The 17,149-nt window shown below is 43.2% G+C and overlaps 2 protein-coding genes across 6 annotated transcripts in view; both read right to left on the bottom strand.

Annotated features, from left to right (window-relative positions):
* The window catches only part of LOC310862002 (filamin-B-like), a 93,704-nt gene extending 84,147 nt beyond the window's left edge, over window positions 1–9,557 (bottom strand). Inside the window, exons 1-2 of the mRNA XM_083769739.1 lie at window positions 9,172–9,557; window positions 217–462 (exon numbers count right to left, since the gene is read on the bottom strand). Of these exons, the coding sequence (XP_083625865.1) occupies window positions 217–462; window positions 9,172–9,550 (625 nt within the window). The 5' untranslated portion in view covers window positions 9,551–9,557. The remainder of the gene's footprint in view (window positions 1–216; window positions 463–9,171) is intronic.
* Window positions 9,558–14,660: 5,103 nt separating this feature from the next.
* Window positions 14,661–17,149, bottom strand: part of slmapb (sarcolemma associated protein b) — a 39,593-nt gene continuing 37,104 nt past the window's right edge. For all 5 annotated transcript variants that reach the window (XM_083768637.1, XM_083768638.1, XM_083768639.1 and 2 more), the window contains one exon: window positions 14,661–17,149. This exon is cut by the window's right edge. The gene's annotated coding sequence lies outside the window, so the exon portion shown is untranslated.

The raw sequence follows: 17,149 nt of genomic DNA, 5'->3' as shown, positions 1-17,149 counted from the left end.
GTTCATGTTCATTGGTATTTTAAAGTCTATAAAATCTATGATTTAAAAAAAATCTGCAACACAATGTTATGCAATATCTAGTGGGGGTCCCGGCTCTCTCTCTCTGTCTCTCTCTCTCTCTCTCTCTCTCAGCTAAGGGGATACTTTAGTACTGTACTCAAGTACATTTTCAATTCCGTACTTTTACTTGTAACGAAGGTATATATGTATATATACCTGGTGCCAGTCCATCCACCAGCGCCCCCAGGGCCTTGCCATCCATCCAGTCGTGGTTGAAGTTGGTGATGGGCAGCTCGGGCACCTTGTCCTGGATCCAGCCCAGCAGCCGGAGCTCGGGGGTGAGCTTCTTGGCCTCGCCGCGGCCGCCCTCCATCAGCGGGGAGGAGATGGAGTAGTGCAGGATCAGAGTCCACACCAAGCCCAGGATCAGCTTCATGTTGCCGTCCACGATGGCTTTGCTGTCTGGATGGAAGATACTTAGATTTATCACAGAGTTTTACTGTATGTCTAGATGGACCAGAGATACTTAGATTTATCACATAGTTTTACTGTCTGTCTAGAAGGACCAGAGATACTTAGATTTATCACATATTTTTAATGTCTGTCTAGAAGAACCAGAGATACTGTTAGATTTATCATAGAGTTGTAATGTCTGTCTAGATTCTAGAAGAACCAGAGATACTGTTAGATTTATCATAGAGTTGTAATGTCTGTCTAGATTAAGAACCAGAGATACTGTTAGATTTATCACAGAGTTTTACTGTCTGTCTAGAAGAACCAGCGATACTGTTAGATTTATCACAGAGTTTTACTGTCTGGATGGAAGAACCAGAGATACTGTTAGATTTATCACAGAGTTTTACTGTCTGTCTAGAAGAACCAGCGATACTGTTAGATTGATCACAGAGTTTTACTGTCTGTCTAGAAGAACCAGCGATACTTAGATTTATCATAGAGTTGTAATGTCTGTCTAGAAGAACCAGCGATACTTAGATTTATCATAGAGTTGTAATGTCTGTCTAGAAGAACCAGCGATACTTAGATTTATCATAGAGTTGTAATGTCTGTCTAGAAGAACCAGCGATACTTAGATTTATCATAGAGTTGTAATGTCTGTCTAGAAGAACCAGCGATACTGTTAGATTTATCACAGAGTTTTACTGTCTGTCTAGAAGAACCAGCGATACTGTTAGATATATCACAGAGTTTTACTGTCTGGATGGAAGAACCAGAGATACTGTTAGATTTATCACAGAGTTTTACTGTCTGTCTAGAAGAACCAGCGATACTGTTAGATTTATCACAGAGTTTTACTGTCTGGATGGAAGAACCAGAGATACTGTTAGATTTATCATAGAGTTGTAATGTCTGTCTAGAAGAACCAGCGATACTGTTAGATTTATCACAGAGTTTTACTGTCTGTCTAGAAGAACCAGCGATACTGTTAGATTTATCACAGAGTTTTACTGTCTGTCTAGAAGAACCAGCGATACTTAGATTTATCATAGAGTTGTAATGTCTGTCTAGAAGAACCAGCGATACTTAGATTTATCATAGAGTTGTAATGTCTGTCTAGAAGAACCAGCGATACTTAGATTTATCATAGAGTTGTAATGTCTGTCTAGAAGAACCAGCGATACTTAGATTTATCATAGAGTTGTAATGTCTGTCTAGAAGAACCAGCGATACTGTTAGATTTATCACAGAGTTTTACTGTCTGTCTAGAAGAACCAGCGATACTGTTAGATATATCACAGAGTTTTACTGTCTGGATGGAAGAACCAGAGATACTGTTAGATTTATCACAGAGTTTTACTGTCTGTCTAGAAGAACCAGCGATACTGTTAGATTTATCACAGAGTTTTACTGTCTGGATGGAAGAACCAGAGATACTGTTAGATTTATCATAGAGTTGTAATGTCTGTCTAGAAGAACCAGCGATACTGTTAGATTTATCACAGAGTTTTACTGTCTGTCTAGAAGAACCAGCGATACTGTTAGATTTATTACAGAGCTTTACTGTCTGGATGGAAGAACCAGAGATACTGTTAGATTTATCATATAAAGTTGTACTGTCTGGATGGACCAGAGATACAAAAAACGAATCACACTCGTGTGAAGTGAGGGGCGCTCATCATACATCATCATGATGTAACGTGTCAATTTGCTCAAACACATCTATATCTATAAATGCACCAAATCTATGTCTGTCTGTGTGAAATCCACGTAACTCGAGAACCGTTCGCCCACCGACTTCAAGTTCGACACACGTGTTTCACACCACCGCAGGAGGTGCAGTGCCCGGTGTCGAGTTGGTCGGACCCACGGTTGTCCAGAGGCCTCTGCTCGGGCTCTGTACAGGGCCCCTGCCTAGTGTCCATATCATCATTCTGACGTCTGCATAGACTCCATATTTGGGCATGCCTGACAAAGAACTCCATATATAGGCATAAAAGGGACACAGACATAATATCTGGGTGGGGCATGCATTTCCAACTTGCATCGTTCCAAGTAGGCCAGTGCCCAACGGTCACCGCTCTAGTATCTTGTTATATTTACTTGCGCAAGCAGAGCGCGCAAGTAATGTTTTCGCCCGGTATATGCCTATATATATACTATATATAGTATATGCCTACTGTATATAGTATATGCTTGCTTTGCTGGGACCAAACGACCACAAATGACCATATCTCTTACGTCATCATTTAGAGGTAGTCATACGTATACTATATACATAATCAGTAAAAATTCTGCTGGGACCAGAGTACGTGGTGTGTATATGTATGACTAGCTCTTCACCCAAACTTATATAGATAGAAACTTGAATCATACTTAATAATACTAGGTGTTTAGATGCATAAAGTAGGTAGGTAGCAAATAGTTACATCTAAATATTATACATTTCAAACGTTCCTTCACAGAGATACTGAGATTTGACAGTTTACAGCGGTCGAAAGGACTTGCGCGCTCTGCTTGCGCAGTAGTTGGCCATTTATGGCCTACTAGTGTGCAACAAGCAAGTATGCACTCGACAGAGTGCACTTCTAGTTTTGGTCTATTTTTAGTGCTATATAAATAAAGATTGATTCTATCATCTTGTCTTTAGCGTAAATATAAATAATGTTTTTGCTACTCACCAATACAAAGGTTGCTTGTGTTATTATAGAAAGCCTACTTTCCGTGGTGGACACACTCTGACCCCCCCCCCCCCCACCACACGTATAAAATGCACTTTTTGGCCAGAAAGGCCAACTCCACTGGCTCCCCATCAAATACTGCATCGACTTCAAGATCCTTCTCCATACATTCAAGGCCATTCATAACCTCGCCCCCCCCCCATACCTGTCTGACCTTGTCCACATCAACATTCCCACCCGGTCTCTTAGGTCTGCCTCCTCCATCACTCTGAAAGTCCTCCCAGCCCGTCTCTCCACCATGGGGTCAAGAGCTTTCAGCCGCTCTGGCCCTCACCTCTGGAACGCCCTCCCCCTGATATCACCATATTCCAAACTCATCTCAAAACCCACCTGTTTAGACAGGCTGAAGGCTGACCTTTGTTGTTTTCTGCTGCAAGCTGTGCCTTAGTTTTGTTTTGTTAACAGTGTTTTTGTTTTAACTGTTTTTTAACCTGTATGGCGATCTTGAGTCCCCTGAAAGGCGCCTTATAAATAACATTTATCATTATTATAAAAATGTTACTCTGCTGCGCCCTCTACTGATATAAGTATAACGTCTCTAACGTTTATAACAAACCAAACCGTTTGAAAATCGGTTGAAAATTGAGCAAGTTATGGTTATTTAAAAAGTACATGCCCTATAGACACAGTGTTATGCTGCCCCTCGGTAAGATGGCTGCCACGTAGCAACGTCACTCTCCATTGGCCAGAGCACAGGTGAGCCATCTAGCTTTAATATGTCTATGATCTGTATCTCAACGGAAGGCAACATGGAGGCAACGGGAGGCGATTTTGGCCACAGCTTTCCCGAGATTCCTTGTGAAACTTAGCAGAAGCAAAAGGCACGAATGGAAGGGGACGTTCGGTAGGCCAATACGAGGCGCCACTATGGTAGACATGGCTGCCAGTTCCCACCTGACGTTGTGTGGGAGTTCAGACTGAACGAGACCGCACCGAATAACCGCCAGCTTACACAACATCTTCAGCCTAGGACTTAATTCTAGGACATACAGATCATCACTGTAACCTCCAGAGAGGATGATACGATCTCCCACAATGCAAGGCAAGAAGAAGATGTGTTCAGGAAAGCGTTGGTCTCCGTGTTAAACACTCTCATGGTGTTGTGGTAATGATGCTGCCCATACCCTCCAAATACAAACATCTTTGTCCCGATGATGGTAGCAGAGTGACCTTCTGAAGCAGTTCCTCTGGTGTTAATTACAGACCAGACCATTGTGCCGGTGTCCAACTTGTAGGTGTCATTAGTCCATTTAATCAGCTCGGTGCATCCTCCATGGATAAACATGACCTTCCCCAAGACACAGGCCGAGTTGGCCAATCAATTAAGGAAGCCGATGACTGTTGATCTCCTAATATGGCAAACGTAATCCTCCCGCGTTTAATACACAACAGAATCCTGGACACTGTTGGTCAGTGTTGATGAAAGATGTCAACAAAAATATCATGAAATATCATCTGATCAGCTCCAGATATTATTATAGATGGACAAGTAATTAAACCCCTCTTTTTCTTCTTAGAATTGCTAAAAACAATGCACAAGTATACTTAGTATTGATTATATTGATTATTTCCATTGCTCAACGATTCGATGCAGATTATTTCCAATGCAAAACGATACGATACAAAGTCAGAACGATGCGTTATGATATTTGCTGTTTACATATCGATATACTTCATTTTTTTTTTTTTTTTTTTTTAATTGATACGTCGATACAGGTTACTTATTATGTTACACCCCTAATGATACGCCTTTCTTTGGGTACATCCAGATATACGCGACAAGGGGCGGCAGGAGGAGCCTCTTCCTTCCTAACCCACATGGGCCCAAAATAACGGAAACGCTTTGCCTGCAAGTTGCAGCGTCGGTGGAGCTTCATTTCCATCCACCAGCTGTTTACCATTCTGGATGGGAACCCCTATTGGTGTTATAAGCATTATGTTATACTTTAGCTGTTGAAAAATAGCAGATTTACAAGCTCATAGCGCGGCACAGCTTGTAGGTGTGAAAAGTTGTGAAAGTTGTGAAAATGTGGCGCAAATCTTTGAATATATATATTTTTTAACTCAAATATTTTCTTCCGGGGGGGCGTCCGTGGCAAAATACAGATAATTCTGGGGGTCTTTGACATGAAAATGGCCAGGGTTGGTTCCATTCACACCACACTGACCATAATCCTGTTAGACCCACATCCACAGGTGTCAGAAAGATGACTGCATGATTGAGTGATAGCCTGCCTGGGGGCTTGTTTGCATTGTGGTCCAATCAAACGGATAAAAACAGGCTTTAACCCATTTAGGCCTGATGTCGAAATTAAAATAAATGTCTTCTGAAAGTTTTCTGAAATACCTCATGTTTCTATCGGTGGTGCTCAATATTTCATGTCAAGGACCCCAAAGATTATATGTAATTGGCCAGGCACCCCCCCAAAGCAAAGATTTGAGTTAAAAAAAATGGCGCCATGATTTTTCAAAAATAGCAATCTACAAGCTCTTGAGCTTCTAGAGCTGCTATTTTACAACTTTTCAACACCTTGTCGCGTATATTTGCTTGTACACTTTCACACAAAACCCCTGGGATGTTGACCCCAATCCACACCACAAACCACCACAGTCCTGGTCAGAGCCAAATCCACAGCTTCACTTCCGTACACTTGCCCTACAGAGCCAGTGTGTCATGGTTCCATCCTGAGCCCCTCCCTGTTTGCCCATGATTTCCTCTGCCTCTCCCAAGTCCTGCTCCTCTGACCCTGATTGCCCTGAGTGCCATCACCTGTGGGGACCAGCTGAGCCAGGTTGGGTGATGAGCTCCAGTGACTATTTAAACTCTGCCTTGTGTAGCATACTGTTCAGTGCTGGATCTTAAAGGCGTAGTGAAACGGAAATGGTGGACATTTTATTTTGAAGTTTCAGAACCAATCAGATGGGCGATGGGACGGTAGCTAGGGACGGTAGCTATGCTATAGAGCGTCGCAGACCCGGAAAAAGAAATCGCCGTTCATTTTCTCATAGGCATTTCTTTAAAGTATTTATTTAAAGACGGTTACGCCGCGGACAAAGCCAACTCGGATCGTGACAAATCATGACAATGAACACAATATTTTGGGCCGATCAAATCATTAGAAAGAAGAAAATAAAGGCAGGAGACAACACTATTTGTTTTGTTTTTCTTCTTATAAATTATTTGATCGGCCCAAAACATTGTGTTCATTGTCATGATTTCTCACGATCCGAGTTGGCTTTGTCCGCGGCGTAACCGTCTTTAAATAAATAATAAATAAATACAAATACTTTGAAAATCCGATATGAGAAATGCATTGCATTTCATTTCCTGGGCCACTGGTCGTTCTGAAAGGGGGAGGGACTGCGACGCTCTATAGGCAGCGCATGGTGTGTGTTTGTTTACAAGTCAGATAGACGGCCATGCTGTACCAGTTTACTGTTATTTATTTCTACCCTATAATGTTTTCAGATACATATTTTAGCTTGATGATTAAGTTGAAACCGAGTAATACACTGTCTGGATGTTATCTTGAATGGGAATAAAAGGATTTCTGAAATCAGTAGCAGCTGTGCTGGACGGATGCGGAGATATGGGGAATTAAACGGGTGAGCTTCATTTTTATTGGCTTTTATCGATGTGGGCCTTGACACAGCATCACGCAGCATGTTTTCGTTTTCAGGAAGTAATAAAAAAAACATTTTTTATGAACTTTTGATATAAAAACAAACTAATTAGAATTTGCCAATTTATTTGGCATCCATTGTTAGGTATGCCCATATGATGACCACGGATATGCCATTTACCAAGTAAAGTCAAGTTTATGTGATCTTCTTCAGCTGCAAACTGTGACACGGTACAGGTGTCTAAGAAAGATGACTGCATGATTGAGTGATTGAATACTGTATCAACACGTTGAAAAGTTTAACAGTACGCCTTAACGGGATAACACAACACATCAGAACAGCCTGCATGCCTGCATACGAGCTTGTAGATCGGCTATTTTCAGCTTGACCTATACTGGAAGTTGTCAGTATATTTAGTCTTAGTTTTAGTCACCATAGCATAGTTTTCATATAGTTTCCATGTAGTTTTCGTCAGTGAAAGAATGTAGTCGACGAACATTTTTCGTCTAAATCAACACTGGACACTACAAAGGCAAGCTGACTATCTAGAAATGAATTCACTGAACAAGATCATCACAAAGACAAGCTGACTCTATAGCTGTAGAAACCAAGCTATTGTCCTTCATCCTGCGTGAAGCACATTTCTGGCACTGTGTGGACCTTTCTCCGTCCAACAGGAAGTAAAGAGCGTTATTAGGTCATTGCACAGCGACGTGAAGCGACCCCTCTCAGGTTCCACCGTGTCAACGAGCTGCCAAACATCTGGGTTCAATGACATCATGCTGTTCAATGACATCATCTGGGTTAAATGACATCGTGACGTGACAACACTATTCTGTTATGATGTACACTGTCCTACAAAGCCAACATGTGTTGTAGGTAGGTAGATAGATACACAATATGTAGCCTATCTGTGGTACAGAGTCAAACTAAATGTAATGCTTCAAATCTTACATTCCAAGCGCTTTCCAAGGGGGGGGGGGGTGGTTGATTATTTGGGGGGGTCACGGCCCTAAAAGGTTGTGACCTAGGTCTAATAAGCCACATGGGTGCGTGCGTTGATGCTCGGTGTGTGTGACAGAGGTATATAGCTAAAAGCAACGGTGGATGTATTGGACGCCTTTAGGATCAAATATGACGGTTCTTTCAAAGCGCAGTACAAAACAAAAACTAAATATGTAATGAATACTGCACTGAACCAAACGATAAAGTGACACACTCTAAATGCCTCAAAGGATATATCCATTACTATACTCTAGTGCACAAGCTGTATCCTGTGATAATGTTACGGTTAAGGTGTTGTGTACGTGCTGCCCTACAAACGGCAAAGGGCAGTAACAACAACAAAAAACTACCGGTAATCATGATACATTTAAAGGCCTTTCAACTGGTCAGCCAAATGAGATGTCGGCATACAAGTATTTACACTAATTGCGTATCTATTCTCGAGGTGAATGTTTACCCCCCCAAAAAACCACAAAGGTTAATTTATTTGACCTTTGGGATACACAGATAAGTCAGTGTTTCCGTGGAGTTGTTATGTGCCGGTTGGTTGACCCCCATAGCGTACATACAAGCTTTTTGTGTTGTTAAGATATTCCAGTGTTTTCAAAATGTGTTCCAAGAGTTTATAAGCAGCATACAGCTTGTAGACAGCCTGACGCATAATGGACGGGCTCATGTGGTTAAACAGCTTTTGAAGCTATATATTATATATATTAAGTCATTTTGCTCGGGACCCCCCCTCAAGGACCCCTGGGGGGGGGGGTCCTCTGACACTTTGGAAGCCACTGGCGTATTGAGTTTCTGCTGCTCTAACACAGGGGTGTCCAAAAGGAAGATCGCAAACCACCAGTAGTGTGTGTGTGTGTGTGTGTGTGTGTGTGCCAGGAACCAGGAACTAACCTATGGCAGTATAGTTCCCAAACTTTCTCATGTCAAGGACCCCCAAATTGACACTAATTAGCCCCGCAGACCCTCATTTGAAGAGATATTCCAGGGACCCCCATAAGAGAAGATTTTTACGGCTCTAGCAGTTATTCTCAACCTCGTTTCATTTCAAGGACCCCCAGTTTTACATGTATATTAGTCTATACAGACCCCAATTTAATGCATTTCTATATCTCTGGGACTCTCTGGGAAAAATCTAGAGTGTACAAAATTTTGTTCAATGTGTACACTCTCAGAGTTACAGACCCATATGGGACCCATATCTTTCCAAACTATCATTTATCTGGGGACCCCTTGGAACTCCCTCAAGGACTCCTGAGGGCCTCACGGACACCACTTTGTGAACCAACTCACCTATATGGACACCAGCCTGACTGTTCTCGTGCTCCATTAAACTCACCTATGGACACCAGCCGGACGTTCTCGGTCTCCAGGAACTCCAGCGCCACTGACACGTTGTCCAGCCTCATCTGCCTGAAGGTGGGCCTGGCGTGGAACTTGCGGCACATCTTCTTGTTGCTCAGCACCTCCAGCAGGGCGATGAGCGTCAGGCCATCGTTCAGGTCGTGCTGCAGGTCGCCGATCTGGCGTTGGTGGCGTTGGCGGCTGCAGCGTCGGAGGTGCTCGTTGCACCAGCGCGTGAACGTGTTCTTCTGGATCTTCTTCCAGGCGGCGTCCTCGGACAGGTTGCTCTCAGCCGCACCCACGCTGTCGTGCTGCTCCGGCGGGAACACCTCGGCTCGATGATGCTGCTGCTCGCCTCCCGATGAGGACGCCATCGTGGTGGTTGTCCTGGTGGGGGGGCGCGCTGCTGCGCTGCTGAAGCCTGCACGTACCATGTGTGTGTGTGTGTAGTATCCACAACGACGCGGGATTGTTTAGCGGAATGACAGCGATCTGCTCTGTAGCGCAGGCAGGGGCTTTTTAAAGGCAGGGGCCAAGCAGGACGATGCGAGGGAACATGAGACGCTGAAAACCTCAACACAAGTTCAGCTCCGGTTTTTTTGAGGGGGGGGGGTGGTTGGGAGGAGGGACAAAACACCCACCCCACCCCCCCGTTCTATTCCTCCGCTGCTATCTTCAATAAAAACAGTGCGGAGGTCGCGGAACAATTACACCAAGGAGGAAAGCACAATGCACACACAGGGTGAAACACCGAGGCAGCACAATGCACATAGGGCATGAAACCGGATCCTCTCAAATATGGAGTGTTGTCACCGCCATATGGAGCCTTTTAACCCATCCACACCGGGACAAGAAGAATCTGTCACTTTTTAGATTTGAGCTTTTAAAAAAATGCATGATTTCATAATACTTTGGTGGTTATTCAAAAATAGCAGATCTGTACAGGCTCATAGCGTAGTGTCACTTTGTGCTGCCGCGGTGCTATGACCTTGTAGATCTGCAATCTGCTTGAGAAGTTGTGAAAACTGTGGGCAAATTAAATTTGAATATGCATTTGAATATGCTTTTTTTTGTTTTGTTTTTTGTGGACATTCTTAACTCACTTGTCCGGTGTCTCTGGAACAACACATTTTGAGATGGGGGGGGTGGGTGCGCAGCCAAATCCATCTCATTTCCAGGGGTCCAGGGTCATTGACATGAATGGTTTAAGAACAACTGAAACATACGTTTTTTTCAGAAAACTGTTAAAGATTCAGAAGACTTGCAGGCAGGTCTTAATGGGTTAATGGCAATATAGTGTATGTACATATACCCCCCCTCCCCCCCTTAAAAAGAAGAAGAAAGAAGCAGGTTGCGATGACATCATTGGTGGGGGGACTGTGCGATATTAGAGCGGTCTAAACCAATGGGATTCAGTAAGAGTATATTCCGGAGCCTGGAGGGAGTTATAGAATCTGATCCCCCCATCTATCCGAGAGGGCCCCATGCCAAACTGACTTCATCCCTCACACCTCCTGCCTGTGTGTGTTTTCACATGATTCTTTGTTGCGCACGAGAGAATGTGATGTTATTACACGTCCTTAAGTTTCTCCTGTTGCAGAATGACTCATGCAGAGGGATGTATGTCATTGGTTGGGGGCAGGGGGGGGGGGGGGTGGGTGGCAGGGGGGGGGGGGTGAGAAATCCCCAGAAGGTATCAGAAAAAAATATCTGATACCTTCTGGGGATTTCTCCCCCCCCCCCCCTGAGTATTTAATGTGTTTTCTGCCACGTGAAGTGGTGAAGTGCTGAGAATCTAAACGTTGGCGTGTATAACAGAAGAGAACTCTGCCGGCTTGGTGGTGGTGTCACAAGTGACCGCAGACTGGAGATTGGATGGACATTACATAATGACTGTGGCATCCACATCTGCTTGGACTAGAACATGCATGTTGTGGAGAGGTGGAACGCAGAACTTTATCATGCAATACATATTCCTCCATGCTCTGTGTGTGTGTGTGTGTCTGTGTGTGCGCATATGGGGGGGGGGGGGGGATAGGAAAGGAGAGGAACATAACTAAGACAAATTCAAAGTTATGGTCACCGAGCTATGGCCATTTGTTATGAAGTGGTGTAACACTGCTGTATTGCCCCTTATGTACGTGTGCAATTTATTTATGTATTTATTTATTGCTGTGACTATTCTCATAATCCAAACTCCTGAAAAGCGTGTTATACGGATATGGAGAAGCGGTGTCTGCTCGGGGCCCCTGACTGCATGGTGTGACTATTCTCATGCCACACCCCTGAGCAGTGTTTGTGCCGATTAGAGCACATTTCATATATATGTGTGTGTGTGTGTGTGTGTGTGTGTGTGTGTGTGTGTGTGTGCGTGCGTGCGTGCGTTATCACAAACACTCAAACCTGGCCATTTGTTGCCAATGGCATTCAATGTTTGTGTTATAGGACAATGTTTGTGTTTACACAAACCCTCAAAGCTGGACATAGGAGTTAGGAGGGGCTATAGCGCACCTCAAAAACTAACTTTTAAGAAGCAGTGAAAATAGCATATCTACATTACAAGCTCGTGAAGTGTTGTGAGCTTGAAGATCGTCTATTTTCACTATATGGTCCCAGAGAGATCAAGATCAAATTTCTCTTTTTTTTGGGGTCACGGGCTAAAACGTTTTGGGACCACTGCTACAGTCTATTTTGGGAGACACTTTATAATCACCAATACCTTGTTAATGTTTTATCCATGCAAGATTCTAGCAACCAATATTTTTCACCCAGTGTCAATGTAATCCCGGTCACTACACTCGTTGCTCAACCTGGGGAGAGCAACGGACTGACCTCATGCTTCCTTCTATGCACAAGGAGTCCGGTCGTTTCATAACTGGGGGTACCCATTTGGTCAGACTTAGCACACGCGCAACCTTTTGCGGGTTTTCCGCGTTTTTTTTGCTGTCTCTGCAGCTCTTTTTATTGTTTTCTTCCTCTCACCACCCTATACTACTGCACCCCTGAATATTAGGCAGGGAAAAATAACTTAACTGGTTCAACACTGGTGGAAAACAGGCCCTAGGGTATGGGCGCGCCGGGAACGCATGTGCCCAATTTGAAGTCGCGGTGAGGCGAACGGTTCTCGAGTTACGTGGATTAGAGACGTACACACGTACGTACGCACAGAGACGTCATGTGGTGCATTTATTGTAAGATATGTTTGTAATGTTTATCCATTTGACAGTTTAACCTTTCATCCATAAGGGGGCGCTTGGCATGTCAGAATACTAGTAACACCACTGAAGAAAAGGTCCTGAATGTCAGTTTGTTATGTGTTGTCAGCGAAGCATGTAGATTAATTCTGCATTGATTCATGTGTTCCTATCAAGAGAATTCAATAAACCAGTCTTTGGAGTTAAAGCAGTGCTTTGTGGATCAATTCCAAAACTTTACAATGTTCATTGTCTCCACCAGGCCGAAGGCATGGGGGGAGAGTATGTTTTGCACTCCGTCCGTCTGTCCGTGTGTGTGTGTCCGTGAGCAGCTAATCTCCGGCACCGTTAACCCGGTCCATGCGAAATTTTGCACACACACTCCCTGGATGCCAACGATGAACCTCTGGCCCAAAATTCCCAGAACGGCCTGTTATAGCGCCACCAGGAGGCCGCTTTGTGCAAAACAAGTTTTTGCACAGTACACCTACAGATTTTGTCCAAACATCGCGCAAATTGGTACACAGTCTCTCTAGAGCCATTCAACGAAACGGGTCTTTCAGATTTCTCAGACTCCATCCTGATTGGTTAAGATTGGCTTCCAAAGTTCACAGGAGTGCTCAGTTTCAAACAAAATGCTGCAAATCATGAACACATCGCGTGATTTCCGTGAAATTGTGCACGCACATTCCCACTAGGCCGAGGAAGAAATGCCACATGAACAATTTCAACTCAGCCTCAAGGTGGCGCTATAACTGGCCGAAAAGTGTTTTTACCTCTAACTGCACGGATCTGTGGATAATTTACTTTTGTTGCCCTTTTATCCAACCACAAGATGAAGGCAAGCTGCAATGTCCTACATTCCTATCCTGGTGGAGACCTGTGCCCAGAAGGGCACTTTTTCTAGTTATGATTGTAATTATGAATAGAATACTCACACTGTGTCTCAACCTGCCTACCTGTGACACCATTGGTAGGCAGTGTTGGTCATTTCACATAGGATTTCCAAAATATGCTTAAATTTTAACTTTCAAATTTCAAGGCTGTAACTTCTGGCCTTAGTGTATGGGCGCTGATGACGTGGGGAAGAGAACACAGCCCCCCCAGCGCCCAAGACCCTGGTCTGGTCAGATAGACACCCTCCCAAACCCTGGTGGTCTGGTTTGGTCTAGTCTCACGTTGCCAGACTGTTGCCTCTCGCAATTTTCAAATGCTTCTGGCATACAGTCTGGAGCAATGGAAGCTCTGATCATGAGTAAAATATAAATGCTTCCATCATACAGTCTGGAGCAACGGAAGCTCTGATCATGAGTAAAATATAAATGCTTCCATCATACAGTCTGGAGCAACGGAAGCTCTGATCATGAGGAAAATATGAAGTGGAGCCTCCTCCCCACTTCCGTTTCGTCTTTACAGTCGCGCAAATTCAACCTAATATAAATAGAAATCATCCAATCATATAAAGCTTGTTGCTTAGCAGAAAAGGAAATAAAAATATTTCAGGAGGTGTAGTTCCAGACTCTATAGACGAATTCAGAAACGGGTCTCGTTTTCTCCAAAGTTGAATGTTGGAGCAGCCATAAACTACACAGGTTCATTCTGATGCTCTGGGCATCTTTGTAAATATAGTGTTAGTAAAAAGCAGGTAAAAGAGTAACGTTTGAGCAGACTAACATCAGTCACTCTACCATTCAGTGTAGTAGAAGAGGTGCAGGTTTAAACCGCAGCTATATCGGCTCCGCCTACAGGAAATACGTAAGCTGCGACCATGAGACCCATTTCTGAATTAAGCAATATTACACGAGAGGGTGTGGTTTAACGTCATTATTGCCACGACAGTGACGCAGTCAGGAACGAGACGAAGTAGAGTTCCGCAAGCATCACTGAAGTTACCCTTAAAACTAAGAAAATAGCTGAAAAATATATTGTTTTTAATGACAGATGTAGTCACTACAACCACAAATGTCCCAAGAAACTAGCTAGCCTAGCCACTGAGTTTGCTAGCGCTCTGGGAAAACAGAGCAGCTGAATTCTTTGTTTTGACATGGTGAATGGTGCTGGTTTGATCCACGGCTAGAAGGCTGTTTCAACCAATCAGATTGCTTCCTCGAAACGACCTGTTGTATAATTTGTCTATATAGCACTCAGAGATTGTGGAATAGTTGTCTGGCTACGCGAGACTAGGTTAGGTCTGGTCTGGATGAAAAAGATGGAAATCCCAACACCGTACACACACACGGAAGGAGTTGGACTGTACAAACAAACGACTGCTGAAAATAAGCTGCAACCATGAGATTCATCTTGTTTAATAATAGACCACACTTACATTTTTAGACCAGTTAGTCATAATCTGAAGTTCTGAACCCAAGAAAAACTATAGCTTTCCATCTGTTTACAAAATACATTTCTCACGAGTATTTACATGGGAATAAAGCAATGTACAAATTCAATACATTGCCGTCAATTAGAAGATCGCTCATGATCAAGAAGAACAGATGATTTCATGTCATTAATGTAAAACTAAATATTACTTCCCCCCCAAAAAGTAGTGAAGGGACACATGGTTGAGATTTGACCTAGAAGGAGCACTTCACCCATTTTAAACATTATCTGTCCAAGTCCTCCAGTGATAAACGTCTGTGGAGAATGTCTGAAGAGTGCAAACTGACTGTGGAGAGTGGACTGACTCAGTAATGGCAAATGGAAGGTGTGGGGCATAAGGCTGGGGTTGCTATGGCAATCAATTGGCCCGTGGCAGAGCCTGGACATTGAACAGGTGTGGGGACTTAGGCTCATTAGGTCCACCGGCAGAGCCTGACCAGAGCCTTTTGTGGCGGTTCTGGACAACCGTGTATCCGACCGAGTCAAGGCCGGGCACGTGTGTGATGAAATTGAAGTGACGGCGAGGCGAACGGTTCTCAAGTTACGTGGATTACAGTCGCACACACGTATGTACGTACGTATATATGTACACACAGAGACGTCATGTGGTGCATTTATTGTAAGATATGTTCATCATGATTGTAATTATGAATATAATACTCACACTGTGTCTCAACCTGCCTACCAGTTACACCACTGATAGGCAGGTTTGGTCATTTCAAATAGGATTTCCAAAATATGCTTGCATTTTAACTTTCAAGGCTGAACTATTTCTATGTAATTCTATCTTCTTGGGAGTCCCCATCAATGATGTCACTGGTAGTTCAGATGAACTGTCCCACAGCCCACCAATGAGACGCAGAGTTAGTAGACATAAATAGTGCCATATTATTATGACGGACCAATTATACGAAGATACGTTTGAAAATGGGTGCAAATCTTCTTTAACTATAGACATGGTTTGATTAGTGTTACATCAATCCCATAAATGACATATCAACATATATCAATTCATAATATAATACAGTTATGCATATATATTATCATAGCGTTAAGAGTGGTGGGCACTGACATCATATTCACATCGGCTGCATTTTAGTGAGAACATAATCAACAAATACCATCAGTAATACATACTTTTTGTTCTTAGTTCTGTAAATTCTACCCACAAGTACATTCCCATTCGCATAATAAGGACAGACTGGAGTTAACATGTCTGGTGGTAAGTACTGTAGCTGCAATTGTATTATGTTATAATTGTTTATTGATACATGAATCATGTGCATAAAGGAGATTATTATTATATTACTGCTAGTCATAGAAAATGTAATATGCTATTGCTAGCGATACAAGTAACGGTATACGCTTCATATAAATTTCTGTCTGTATGCATAACAAACGTATGCTGCATACTAGGCCTGTTTGGACTACAGACGATGGATAATATCAAAGGAGCCGATACATAAACATAAACCTGCCCTTATATGAATATGGATACTATAGCATTAGTCACCCTGCTCACTGTCTGTCCCAAGCCCCCAGTAAGGCTATCCAACGTTGAAGCTGCCACTACCTACTGGCGAAATGTGGAATTGCAGCACTTTCATGGAGGTGGACGGACGTTCATGACGTCACGTTCGTAAACCCGGACCTCAAAATTGAGGTCCGGGGCTAGGCTAGGCTAAACTTCCGCTCGCTCGAGCCATTGAGTTATAATTATACTTCCGGCAGTCCTCCGGGTGCTTCAAAACGCCACTGAGCAACTTCCACTGAAATTACTTTTATTACTCTATGGTCTGTCCTCACTGCTTCACTAATTGTTCAGTCAAAACATGGTGAACTAATAACAGCTATGTCTTGCCTGGGCTTTAAATGAGCTGAGCGGTCACTTTTTAATTATTTCATTTAATCAAAGGTGCACAGTATATTTGCTCTAATGTATATGCTCCTTTGACTTTTTTTTTTTTAATTTCATCTATTATATTCTCTAATTGTTTTTAAAGTGCATTGTTGCACTCTGTATGTTTTTTCTTCTGTAAAAAGCACTTTGAATTGCCTTTGTGTATGAAAGCCATATAAATAAAATTGCCTTGCTTTCCATCTAAACACAATAAGGACACTAGTAGTCACCCTGTTGTCTGTCTGTCTGTCTGTCTTCTCTGCTTCCAACTAAACAGCATAAGGACACTAGTCACCCTATTGTCTGTCCTATCTGCTTCCATCTACACATCACCAGAGCAACAAACCACACACCATGCATCTTTCCCACTAAGAGTTTTCTCTCCACAGGCAGTACGGACACTGAACAGCTGATGGACCCATATGCACTACACATACTGTAGTTACATATGTACTGTAATGGCATGCTATCCTGTATACTGGATATTATTTCTGTGT

Source organism: Protomyctophum parallelum, assembly GCF_964188405.1.
Source record: "Protomyctophum parallelum genome assembly, chromosome: 7".
Taxonomy (NCBI): domain Eukaryota; kingdom Metazoa; phylum Chordata; class Actinopteri; order Myctophiformes; family Myctophidae; genus Protomyctophum; species Protomyctophum parallelum.
The sequence above is the reverse complement of the archived record's forward strand: the minus strand, read 5'-3'. Positions and strand labels throughout refer to the sequence as shown.